Source organism: Genypterus blacodes, unplaced genomic scaffold (genome assembly GCF_046128005.1).
Source record: "Genypterus blacodes isolate CSIRO-AG114 ecotype Tasmania unplaced genomic scaffold, CSIRO-AGI_Gbla_v1 ptg000048l_1, whole genome shotgun sequence".
Classification (NCBI taxonomy): Eukaryota; Metazoa; Chordata; class Actinopteri; order Ophidiiformes; family Ophidiidae; genus Genypterus; species Genypterus blacodes.
Genome location: NW_027466861.1, coordinates 892,889 through 905,933, shown reverse-complemented (window position 1 = coordinate 905,933; position 13,045 = coordinate 892,889). Strand labels below are relative to the sequence as shown.

The 13,045-nt window shown below is 45.2% G+C and overlaps 1 protein-coding gene across 1 annotated transcript in view; it reads right to left on the bottom strand.

The window, feature by feature from the left end:
- Positions 1 to 13,045, bottom strand: part of csmd2 (CUB and Sushi multiple domains 2) — a 189,818-nt gene that overhangs the window by 132,109 nt on the left and 44,664 nt on the right. Inside the window, exon 4 of the mRNA XM_076149883.1 lies at positions 2,898 to 3,092. Within this exon, the coding sequence (XP_076005998.1) occupies positions 2,898 to 3,092 (195 nt within the window). The remainder of the gene's footprint in view (positions 1 to 2,897; positions 3,093 to 13,045) is intronic.

The following is a 13,045-nucleotide window of genomic DNA, read 5'->3' as shown; positions in this document are numbered from 1 at the left end:
GGAACTCCGTGGAATCAGTCAGAAAGAGGACGGGGCGAGGGAACATGACCCTGAGCTGAATAACGCGACGGATGGATGGAAGGAGTTTCAAAAGCCTGTTTCCTGTTGGTTCAAGTTTTGCTATTATGCATAATAGATGAATCAAAAATGTATTGTTCGCTTGAATTTACTCTCATTTACATTTACATTTCAAAAACTATTCATCTACAAAATGTGCCGCCGCAGTGACTTCAAAAACAAAAATCTGAGCGATTCTCGCCAGTGTGATATTGTTGCACGGTTACTGAGCAGGAGCCATTACAACACATAAACACTTGATTACAGAAGCCAATGATGCCGTTCGGACTGTGAGCAGAAAAAATGATGAATGAACATTTACGAGGGTATTGTGGGAAATTGAAGGTACGTTGTATGTTTTAGGTTTTATGTTGATGATGATATTTTGGTTTTTCCACGAGTGCTGGCCCTCTAGAATGGTGACCGAGTGGCGCCGTGCCAGAGTGCAGTGGGAGTTGTGCTCTTACACATGTGGCCCGGCCTCTGTAATTGGAGTGACATTAACAATACACTTACGCATTATGAAGGAGCACTCAGGTGTGCCCGCTGACTTTTATGTGGCACAGGGACACCGCAATTAATCACTGTGGAAATTGCCAGTTTCTAGAGCTTGTTGGCATGTAATTTATGCTGAGAAGGTGGCATAATCACATTCTTGAGTGCCTGAGCGAAGAAGATGAAGGCTGGGGCGGGCAGGCGGGCGAGCGAGCGAGGCACGCCGGAGCTCAACAGGGTGAAATCGTGAAAAAAGAAAGGATTGGAATATGCGTGCTATATTTAAAATATGTGTGTATATATATATGCACTGAGGAAAGGGTGTGTGTGTGCGTGTGTGTGTGGGGTATGGGCTGTGCTGGCGCTTGGTGCCCTACCATGTGTGCTCCTATGTGGGCTTCCTGACTCCCAGCCTGGCTACAGATGGCACAGTGTCACAGCGCTCTGCTCAGCAGGCACACTGACACAAGCCAGTGGCCACATGGAACACGAGGCACACACACAAGCACACACACACACACGCACACACATCCAAAAAGATTATACACAATTATGTAATCTTATCTTTCCGTGAGCTCTTCTCTGGGTAACTTTGTGGCGTAGGGTCAGACAGCACACGCACACACACACACACGATGGCAGGTGTTGCTGCCGCAGGGGTGAGGGCTAACTGAGACGGAAGGACAACTGGCACCAAGCGCCCGTCTAGGAGCTAACACGTGAGGTCCCGTCACATTAAATAAGACATCAGAGAACGAGCGGGTCATCTCATGCGGAGGTGCAGGTGAATGTACAGTACGAGTCTGCAGGTTCACAGACCAGCAGCCAGGTTGATCATCAGGTTATCTTCCCTAGCTAGGTTGCACTTAAGGGGCTCACATTTGTTGAATGCTAGTTATTTAGCAAGGTTACAAATACACAAACAAGCGTACTGAAGACATATGCTTAGATAAATGACATGAAATACAGATGTAATTGATCATATATGACTGTGGTTTATAGGAGATAGATAGATAATGGCTAACCCTCCTCATTGGCATAATCTCACTAAATGCTGTATATTTTCTAATACTGATGACTCTAAAGCCACATTAGTTTATCTTTGGCCACGAGCGGGAGAGGATCTTGATGATGGAAGTCCTCTTGCTGGACACATGATGCTTTTAAGTCCTTTACTCTACTCTTTGCTGTGTTTTGGTCTCTAGCAATCCACAGAGGTAAACACCAGGGTCAGATTTATTTCCTCGTTTACTAGTCTGCCATCTCTGCCACTTTATTCGGTAGTCAATACTTTGCATTCCGTGGGCTTATGGGTGCATATTTGCTGGAGCGCGCTGCCTACACGTTTGGATAAGGGGCTCGGTAGGAACTGCTGAAAGTCAAATGTGGGCTGTGAAAGCAAAACATTGTGCTAAAAGAGGCTGAGAACCCCGTCGAGCTGTCGGGTTTGGTGTTAATTCTCTGCAGGCGACTCCAACAAAGCCCACAGAGTCAGGAAGGTAATATCAGAATGTCAATGTAAGCTGGTTTAATTAAGCAGACATGTAATTATGGTATGTAAATTTTCTACATGGGGCTTGTATCAATTTCATGCTATTAATAGTTTAAAATAACGTGACAAATATCAGCCGGAGATATCATTTTACAAACCGTCTGCATGTAATATTGTTACTGTTTCCACCTCAGTGATACATCTAGAAATCCTACACATACACACACTCTTTGCACACACTGTACAGACACACTAACAGTATGTGGTTTCAGAGTATAACTACCTAAAACTGGGATATGATCTCATTTTAAGCCTTGAAACCCCACAAAGACGCTGGCATCCTCCTGGGACACGTTTTGAAAACAAATGCTCCCTAAATCTTAATGGATTATGACGGAGAGAAGAGACAGACTGGATTTCTGACCTTTTCGCAGGAAACGAAGCACAGAATTGTTTCTCTACAGCCTAAAATAGCTGAATTTAGTCTATATTTGTTCCCTGGTTTTGCTCTTTCTCTCATTATAATTCTGTCATTGTGCATCACAGAGATGTATGCGTGTCACACTGCCTGTTGCCGCTCAGACCGCAGCCAGAAAACTGGGAAGTGAAGGGAGCGAAAACAACTTTCAGCAACGGTTTGGAGTTCGGGGTTTGAAGAAAACATCAAGCTGACTTTAACCCGTGTTTCATGTATTCATGTTCAGAACCATGGATACGGACTGAAATTGTGCTCACGCTTACAAATCATCAGCCTACATATCCCCGGGGAGCAACAGAGAAGCACTCAACTCAGAGCTAGCAAAATAAATGGAGGAAAACAAGGAGAAACAGGTTTTAACACTTGTGTTCGTACCTCTGCAGTAGGGCAAAGGAAAGTCCCAGGCGGCGGTGCCCGCTGAGGTGGCGAGGCAGGACAGGGTGGTGTGGCCCTCCAGCACGTAGCCCGGGCTGCAGCCGTAGCGGATCTTGTCCCCTATGTTGAAGGTGGATCCCTGCTGGTGGCCGTTGAGGAGCTGCCCGGGATTGCCACACGTGTAGCTCGGCAGAGCTGCGGGAAAGAGATGCGACAGGGGTAGAGGGTCAACGAGGCCGCTCTTGTGGATAAATCGGCAAAAACGGAACAGAGGCAACAACCTGGTGAGAGATGATGATGAAAGGATACAAACACATGCAGAGAAAATGGATCCATTACATGAGACATAAACTGTACACGCACAATATAATGAGTTATTCACAGGTGAGTCGTAAGCACAGAGAGAGAGAGAGAGACGCTTGGAGCAGAGCCACAGGATCCGATCAAAACTCCCTCTAAATAAACTGACTAATCAACTAAATCGATTTCATGGCATTTTTGTTGATCACTAACATGTTTGAGCCAATTACAGTTAAGAATATGATCTAGATTTAACACTGCTAAAACTCACAGTTGTGTAACTCTATCTAACAGAGAAAGAGTGAGCGTCTAATTCTGCAGCAGTCGGTACAAAATGGTGTTGTAACATTAACAGACCCTTGTCTAATCCTGTGATTTCATGCAAATCAACAATTTTGTTTCGCCTTTTACACAAACTATATTATTATGTGCGATTGTTACTTCTATAAAACTTGATTACACAGAATTCTCAACTCCATGGCAGGCGGTGGGATTGGACAATGTGTGATTGCCATGTCTCAAAAAATAGACCTAGCGTGACCGAAGATGAACGAGCACACGCACACACACGTGCTCTGAAAGTCATCCAGTTACCAGTCACCCACTCCCACACTGCCAGGGAGCCGGCCAGATCATGTGCTGGACTTTGGATGAAACTCAGCCTCCCCACAGGGAGCGAACTGAACTCTGCTGAGGACAGAATGGCTCCGTCACAGCAACCCGGCAAACTGGCACCTCACCACACACACACACAAACACACACCGCACGCTTGTTTTTCTACCCTATCAGCCGCCGCCATAACTTAGTCCAGCTTTGTGATGTATTTCAGCGGTAATCAGCTTGTTTTGGCCGTGCTGCTGAACGTTTACAAGTCTGATTTTGAAACAATTGAAACTCACAATGTTGTAATTAAATGTATTCCCCCTGTGTTTGTTCAGCACAAAGGCTGAGTTAACAGTAACGCTTTGATGGGCTAAGCAGAAAAATGGCTCAATCAGCAACAGAGGAGGGAATATATGCTATATTTTTAAGTAATATTTCGTCTTATTCAATAAAACATGATCCTTATGTAAAACGCTGCGGCCTGGTTATGAGCAATAATTAAGGAAAAAGCAGGAGAAAGTCACATTTTGTCTCGTGTCACAATGAGGTACATTGTTTGCAAATAACGCTCTGTGGTTTCATGTGATACACAAATATTGCTTTCAGCTGCGACTCGGCGGCAAAGTCAAACAAAGAGGGATCGATGAGGTAACCTGGCCGCACCTTGGTGCCCGAGCTATGGGATTAACCGCCTGGTAAACAGTTTCGACCGCGACGTTGGTCCTGGGGCCATCGGAGTAAAGTGGTGAAGCTGAGATGACACAAATGACTCGGATGTGCTTTGATATCGAGTGTGTGGGTGTGCTGCGCTCTGGGGATACAGCAATTAGGCGATGTAATGTTGCCAAATTCAAAAAGGTTTGGACTAATTTGCCAATATGTATCGGGCAGCACAGGACTTTGATGATATGTTGCTTTGCTTTGCCTACATAAATAGCTTGCAGAAGGAGTGCACTTTTATCTTAATTTGGTTGATTATCTTGAAAAGTACTTCTTGATTTCTAAAACACTAATTGTCAGTCTTCTCACAGGAGTAGTTTAGAACTCGAGGGACAAAACTGTCACAATAACCAAAAGTTTCAAGTTTCATTTTTGTCTCACAGATTTCTTCCTTGTTGTACAACTTAGGGACTCAGGGGCGTATTTACTAAACCCACTGCAATTAAACAAGCAGGAATTTTACATTTTGTGCTGCTTCTTCAATTTGATAATAGTGATGATGTTAATGAGCACAGCTGCAGCTCAGGTCATTTAAATGAAGCACTGCTAATGAGGATCAGCTGCTGTGCACTTTAAAGACATCACCATGCATGTGTGGCAGTGCAGCGGAGGGCACCGGTGTCTCTTTGCGTGTCTTCACTACCGTGTAAATTGATAAAAAGCTTCGGACCATTGATCATATGTGGTCAAACTTCAATGAGTAAAAAAGTTTACACCTGCTTTTCTTGGAGGCTAAAAACAGGCAAGGTTTCCGTTTCCAGAAGCGTCGACAAATGAGTTCTACCGTGTTTTTGAATAATCTCTGTTCCCTTCTCTCATATTTTTGCATTCATACATAACAGATGCGTAAACTAAACCCAAACACAAGTTCTTTCTGCCTCTTAAACCTCTGTGCTGGTTCACTCGTGTGCAACTAAACACGTCGTAAGTAGCATTTTACAACGGGAGATAAAGTAGATAAGATCATGGCATTGGAAACGGACAATCTGACAATCTGACATTCGTAAAGAGTCTGTTAAAGAGTGAAATAAACACTGAATCCTCGCTGCTGCCTATTCCGCTTCCTGCCTACATCCTAATCAGTGTGGTTATTCTCCATCATCTGTTGGAAGGCAAACACGTCCACCATGTCGAGTGTGCAGCTAGTTTGCCTCTGCTCTGATCCCACACTCCGTTTGAAGATTAATTTGTCACTTTCAGGCTCTGCCGCGCCGTAACCTTTATCCCGACCGGCCGAGGCCACTGTGTCGTCGCTTCCCCACCCACTGCCACCGCATTAGCTCGAACAGAATTCTGCCTGTTAGCATATAAGCTGCTGGGAACAGGGCTTCACTAGTGCAGCAGATGGCGGTTTCTGAGCATGTTTGGCTGGGTCTCTTATTAGCACTGCATGTGCCAGAAGATACTGAATCAGGTTAATATGAGAAGAAGGAGGAGGGGATGGGGGGGGGGGGGGGGGGGGGGTCAGATGTAATGGAATGAACCGATGGGAGGACGGATGAGGGAATACAGAGGATGGAAAAATATAAGAGGATGGGGAAAAGCAAATGGCAGGCACGAGAGAGAGAGCGAGAGGGGTAGAGGGGGGAAGAGAGAGAGAGAGAGAGGAGAAGGATGAGTGATTTCATTACATTACTACTGATGGAGGGCACAGCGCTGTCAAATTGTGAGATGTGTGAGCGTCTCCATGGACGCTTGTGTGTGTGTGTGTGTGGGTCTGTGCGCGGGTGTGCGTGTGTGTGATTTTTCTCATCACGCTCTCTCCATTTTCAGGTTATTAGTTTGGGCAGTAAATTAGGTCTAATCGTGCCATTACTGCTGCAGCCCCAAGAATAGAGCTGCAGCTGGAGCGACGACGTGTTTAACACTTTTTCTCAAACTCACACAGGGATCACCGGTATTCTTTTTTTCCCCCTCACATAAATATATCTTTCGACGATAAACATTAACACCTAAAAAAAATGATAATTAGACATTGGCATGAGACACGCAAATTAAAAATACGCACAGTATTTTTACTATATTTCCCAGCCAGATATAAAGCAGACAAACAGGCGTTGGCCGTTCCTCTGCTTCAGCCACAATCTAAACACGGACACAATCAAACCTGCTCTCCTGTAGAAGCTCTGTGCAGCTGTGTGTTCCTTTATTCTGCATATTGACAAACAAACATGGTACCGTTTAGCCCCCTGTCATCCCACTCTCCTCCACTGGGGGTGATGCTGACACGATCAACCTCCATCAAGCTCCACATCCCACAACTACAGAACCCCAAACTGTTCAGGCTTAAAGTATTTGGAAGAACCATAAATAGAAAATACAATCAAATGACCTAGATCTTGATTCTATTACGTAAAAGGAAAATGGAGGAAACTAAATATATATTTGTGATGAATCACATTTTAAGCCAAAAATACCCAACAAGAGCGTCTCTTCTATTTTTGTATTCTAAAGCAGGAGTGTCTGCATCCCCAAAGTAAGGAAACCAAGCCAGTGGAGATTTATTAAGAGCCTTTCTTTTCTCTAATGCTTAAACTCATTAATCACAATCTGCCACATTTACCCCTACGAGCTGCATCCTAAAGTGAGGAAATGAGAAAGAGACAAAAAACAAACACACGCAAAAGGACTCCGAGAGCAATAATAAGAAAACTATTTTAAATATTTGTCACATTGCTCTCCATTAATCCCCCGCCCCCGCACCTCCGTTGGTACATCAAAATAATTTGGCGAATTATCCTGCAAGCTTTACGAGCCCTTTAAAGTGCAACTGCGCTGCAATTAATGGCTTCTCTGGAGGCCGGGGGTTGGGGTAGGGGCTCTATATTGTCACGTGCACTATTAGACCCCCCTGCCCCCCCCCCTGGGTGTTTGTGGTGGCAGGTCCATAAGTCAGCCGGATGTGAGAGGGTGAGAGGGTGACACGGCCCGTCCCTGGGGCCCCGGCGCTTTAAGCACTTCCACTGCTGAAACGGCAAAGGATGCTCGTCGTCCATCAATGCGTCCCTCTCTGCAGTACACACTGTCCAATGGTAGGACCGAACACACACACACACTATGCACAGAGAACAAAGGAGACATGCCATCCATCACACTGTTCACCTCTTACATTCCCTGCATGAATTTCTTTTCTCTTTCCCTTTTTCCTCGTTTTCCTATTGTCGAGGACAAAGGACGGCGGAGATGGAAGTGGGCTGTGGACTCATCTTTCTCCGGCTAACCTTAGACCCCAATAAGGCAGACACTCTCTCTCTCTCTCTCTCTCTCTCTCTCTTCTTGGGTGTCTTTAAACCTCATCCTCCCCTTTCTCAGAAGAGGAGAATTCTAATTCCGTGCATACTTTGTAATCCATTTGTCAGAAAATGATCCCTGAAAGGACTTATCCATGGAGATAGGGAATCAGTATTGTGCAGCACTTTGCGGCGAGCAGCTTGATATCAACAAATCTATTCATTTCTAAGAGATAGAAGGACACAGTGGCTTCATGTCAAACATGTGAGATAGGGAAATAATATAGAAAAATACATTTTCCTGTGGAGTTTGAGTGAAAAATCAGTTTCAAACATCTCCTGACTTCTCCGGTGTTAATGGCACAGCAGCTGAGGTCAATGGCGTATACGGGGTTAATGCCTTAAGCCCACACAGACGCGCCAGCTACAAGCGATAGCAGATGATACCAGATGATAAAGGGGAATTCCACCTTCCCTGAATGAAAGACAGTAACCCGGACGATCCATTGAGTGGCGTTGTAGCACCGGGCACCTGGAAGGAGGATAGTTACTGTCCTTACCAAGAGGAAGTCATCAAGCTCCTCCTACCCAGAAATAGAGTTTCACAGCATGAACAGAAAGGCAAAGCGGAAAGTAGAGCTACAGGTCTGCTCTACTCTGGACCAGGCTGCAAGAAACGACCAGAGCTTCACAAACAAAAGTCAAATTTGCACAAAAATCATCATGAAATCACAAAAACGAGACAAATCTGAGGCATCTTAATTGAGTGTGAAGTTATGATACCGATACTAAATCAGAACATAGTGAACAGTCCTGACAATGAAGGTTTATTGCTCCCAAAAAAATTATGTATTTATATGCAACGTTCACTGCACAACCGAGCTCTGTTAAGCCAGGACTGTGCCGGTTATAAAAACAAAATTTTTTCCTTCTGGGCTTAAGCGATTAGGAAGGGAAGCGAGCGGAGGAGGAAAGAGAGAGTCTGAGGCCGACCAAGATGGTGCTTCAACGCTTGGATGCAGCCGATCCTCCATCACTCAGCCTGTCGAGCTGAGCGCTTATGACTGACACTTCAACACTGCAGGCAGAGCGCGCGCACACACACACAAACACCCTTCAACTCTATTGTGCAGGTAATGGTACACTATGATATTTGTGCAGCGTGCAACAAATTCTCTCTTCCGTCGCAGCTTATCGCTGCATATCAATCACCCAGCCGCCTCGTTTCTCTCCTCCGATCTGCATCTATTTTGCCTCAGCCGAACCACCGACTCTGCTCAAATACGCAAAATAACGCAGAGGCTTTATGCAGTGTAGCGATTACGACTGCTGCACTGAAATCAAAGAGAGATTGGAGAGATGATTGGAAATAAACATGGCCCATGTTCACGACAATTTCCTCCAGGCGAAGATGGTGGCTCACATATTTAACTTGCTGAGGATTTTCCACATTTGCAGGCCTGAATGAGTTGTGAACTTTTGCTGCATTTATGGTGAAGTGTCAACAATCGCCGTGGCGATTGTTCAGGCGGGGCCCAGACATCCAAACAGGTGGAGGTTTTTTTTGCAAGGACAGCATTCTTAAGATGGAACGACGGTGGATATGTGCAAAAGTTGCTATTCACTTTCATGATTTGGGCCACACACAGAGCAAAGGTCCAGCAGCAGCATATTATTGTGAAGGTATAGTTTGCTCTATGATTCCACATCCCCACAGCGCCCCTGGTGTCTTTTCTATTGAACTACCTTAGATTGTGTCCTATCTACAAACCAACACTGAATTCTCTCTGGACTGGACTGAGAGCAAAAGTGAGAAGCATTAGTGTCTTGGTGAGGTTATGTGGTCCACTCTTTCACAGCGTTTACAGTGTTAAGACCCGAAGGCAGGTCTTTTGCTATTTGGTTAAGTACCATTCAGCTTTCCATCCTTCCTTCTTCATCAGCCGACCCCCATCTCTCTCTCCAGTCCTTTTGCAATGCCTCTCGACATCCTTTCCTCCTTCCCGCTGTGCATTTGGAAGTGACATTGTGAGATCGATCCCAACACACAGGTGCATTAGCACAATAAGCAGTTTCTGCTTTGTCAAGCAGCAATTCAATCAATGTCTCTCGTTCCCTACACATGGTGCCGGACAAAAAGCTGGCAACTGCCATCACTTCTGGTTAGAGAGGCTGAGGGATGCAGAAATTGCCTTTCCTCTCCGTTCAAGGAGCAGATAGCAGCCTGCGGTTAAAAGTGTGAGTGTGTGTGTGTGTGTGTACAGGTATGCTTCAACCACTTAAGTCAGAGTGGACCCGGTGTCGGGTTTTTGATCAACCAGATTGACCTGGCCCCCCCTGGAGGTGGGGCGGTGGCTTTCAAAAGAGTATCAAGTGCCCCTTACCTAGAAATGGAGCTTCACAGCCTGCATGAGGAGAGCAGAAGAGCAGGAAAGGAGGACGCAGCTAGAAACCACGACAACCTCACACAGAAAGGTGGGATTTGAACTAAACTTGATATGAAAACCAAAAACACCAACAGGATTTTGTTCCTGGCAACAAATGTGATGTTTCTGTATGTTTCTTGTCTGCTGAATCAAAACACACCGAACCATCGTCACTGTGAATGCAGGTCACGTGTATTATATGAGATGCTGACTGCAAGAATGAGCTCAGCATGTCAAGACACATGCGAAGAGAGCAAAAGTCCAGGCTTAAGTGGTTAACGCTCATCACTCTCGAGGCACAGCTGACTGGCAGCTTTTTTAATCACTTTTCAAAGCTGTTTGTCTTGTCCAGGGGCGTTTGGGTCTGGAGCCTATGCCAGCGCGCATCGGGTGTGTGTTACACATCTACTCCAGACATGAAGCTGCATCTCATCTTTTCGTCCCGCTCCTAGAATTCAACCCTGACGCACAAGTCATGTTTGTCTTGTCTGTTTCCCCTTCTGAATATTGCATATATTCCACATAATAAAAGCGGATAATGGGCTTTAGAACGGAGGAAAAATAATGACGAGGCTAATGATGGGTTCTGTGCTTTGTGATGGCAGGATCTATTTATAGAGAAACTGGAGAAGGGGCATTTATATTCATCCTGGAAAACAGTTGGGGATCATTATTATATGTTTTTATTTTTCAAAAACAATTACACGCTTCTTTATTGAATTTTGTGAAATTGGTGTGAAAAAAAAACAACCGAGTGAAAAACAAGACAATTTCCTGGGTGAATCATCTGTAATTTAAACGTCTCTGATGAGCCAGAAAACACACGGGACGACCAATCAGAATGGACTTAATTAATTTTCAGAATGGGATGTGTTTTTGATACATCGTTGTGTTTTTAGCTTTGATTACTGCTTAAGGTCTCGTGTGTCCTGCATATATGCAACACACACAAACACACACATTCAGCAGTAAACATAGCTTTTATACTTTGCGTGTGTATTTGTTTGTGTATTCATGCATCATTGTGGCTGACGGAGGGAAAATTTATGCGTAATCACGGCAAATTACAATGGTTGCTGGCGTCATTAGGTTGTCACAGCGACCCGAGCACTTTGAGATGGAAGCAGCAGTAGTTACAATCCGCCTTAATCCAGGCCTAAAAGTTAATGTAGCAGCGGCCGTTTGCTTCAGGGAGGATCGCTTTCTAGATCCAGTGCCGTCTGACTTCAGTTGCACGCAAAGCTCCTATAACACCACCAGATTGTAGAGGGAGAATAAGCAATTCTAACCTTTGTACACTCCTGCACACACACACACACACACACACATGCGCAGTGGAATAAACTCCTGATATCCTCATTTCCAGCGCACATGACAGCAGGTGCAGTAAAAAGGGCAGGTTGCGGCGTGGGAGGCGCTGAGGTGTGAAGGAGTGCTCGTACGGAATTGATGGCTGCCGACAATGTCTCTAAAACGCAATAATGTGCCACTCAGCATCCATTCACCGTATATGAGACCAAACAAAGAGGGATGGGGCACGCGAGGGGCCTCAAGGAAAACCGGGAAAGAGACAGATGAGATACAGGGAGAGGAGGAGGAAGGAGATAAGCGTCCGTGCACCGCAGCCTGCACGGGCTGACTCATCGGAGCATCTAGGGAGAGACACACACACACGCGGCTTTATGGGCTTATTGCTTTGCCGACATCACTCCGTCACACAATCGTCCCTGCGAGCGTGAGATACGGCGTTCTCCCTCAACCGTCGACAAAATCACAATGGTGCTGTGAATTGCGATGCAGGTGATTCAAAAGAAATCAGAGAAATCTCGATAAAATACAAACAACCTTTCATAAATAAAGATTTGTTTTTATCTTTGCAAGGATCCAGTTTCTGACATTATGTGTGTGATATAGATGTTGTGACAAATAACAAATGATCTTATGTTTCAGAGTCTTGCGGATGTGCACGGGTGCCAATCATTCACTGTATAAAGCTCTAATAAAGTGACAAAATGCTGATGTGGCGCTTTGGATCAAAACCTACTGGCCGAACAGACGATGCGGCTTGTGGTGTAAACCTTCCTAACAACCTTCATCCCTCCTTCTCCCTCTCGGTTTCTCCTTCTCTCTATCTCTCTCACACTATTCCATCTCTCTGTCCCCCTCTCTCTCTGTCTCTCTCACGTCTTCCCGCATTTTGCCTCATTTTGTCCTCCTCTTGGCCGGTCCTCTTTCTCCAGCACTGCAGGTTGCCTTGGCAACAGTAAAGGCTCACCAGAGGAAACTTTGTGGATGTGGGGAGCGTCAATGTGTGTCGGGATCGCCGGATAAAAACCGAACGCACTCTTATTCTTTATTTGTGAGAACTCAGTCAACATGGACAAACAAGGACTAATGAGGATTGAGGTTTTGTTCTTTATCTTCAAAACAAACCCAATCAAACCCTATTATCCGTCAGGTTAGATCAATAAATCAAGCCATCATCCACCTCGGCCTCACGTCTGTCAACCTCCTGTCTGTCTATTTACTTCACTTTGTCAAAAACACAACCGCTATGCAACAATGGAGCAATAACAAATCAATAATTTGTGCTGCAAGTCACCAATAAGACTGCCGAACAATCTTGGAAACATCCGCGGAACGGACAGAGTTGATACCCCGTTTCAGCAGCAGAACAGAGCGGGTTGGGATCTATCTTTACCTCTGAATGTAACTTCATTTAGGCCTAAAACTGCCACCCATGGGAAAGAACATGGAATGGAGCAACTGGATGGTGTTCACAGATCAGAGCACATTTGCAGTCTGTTTGTGATCTGAAAGGTAGCGGCTTTGTCTCTTCAGCAAACAGCCTGTGCACTTTAACAGTTT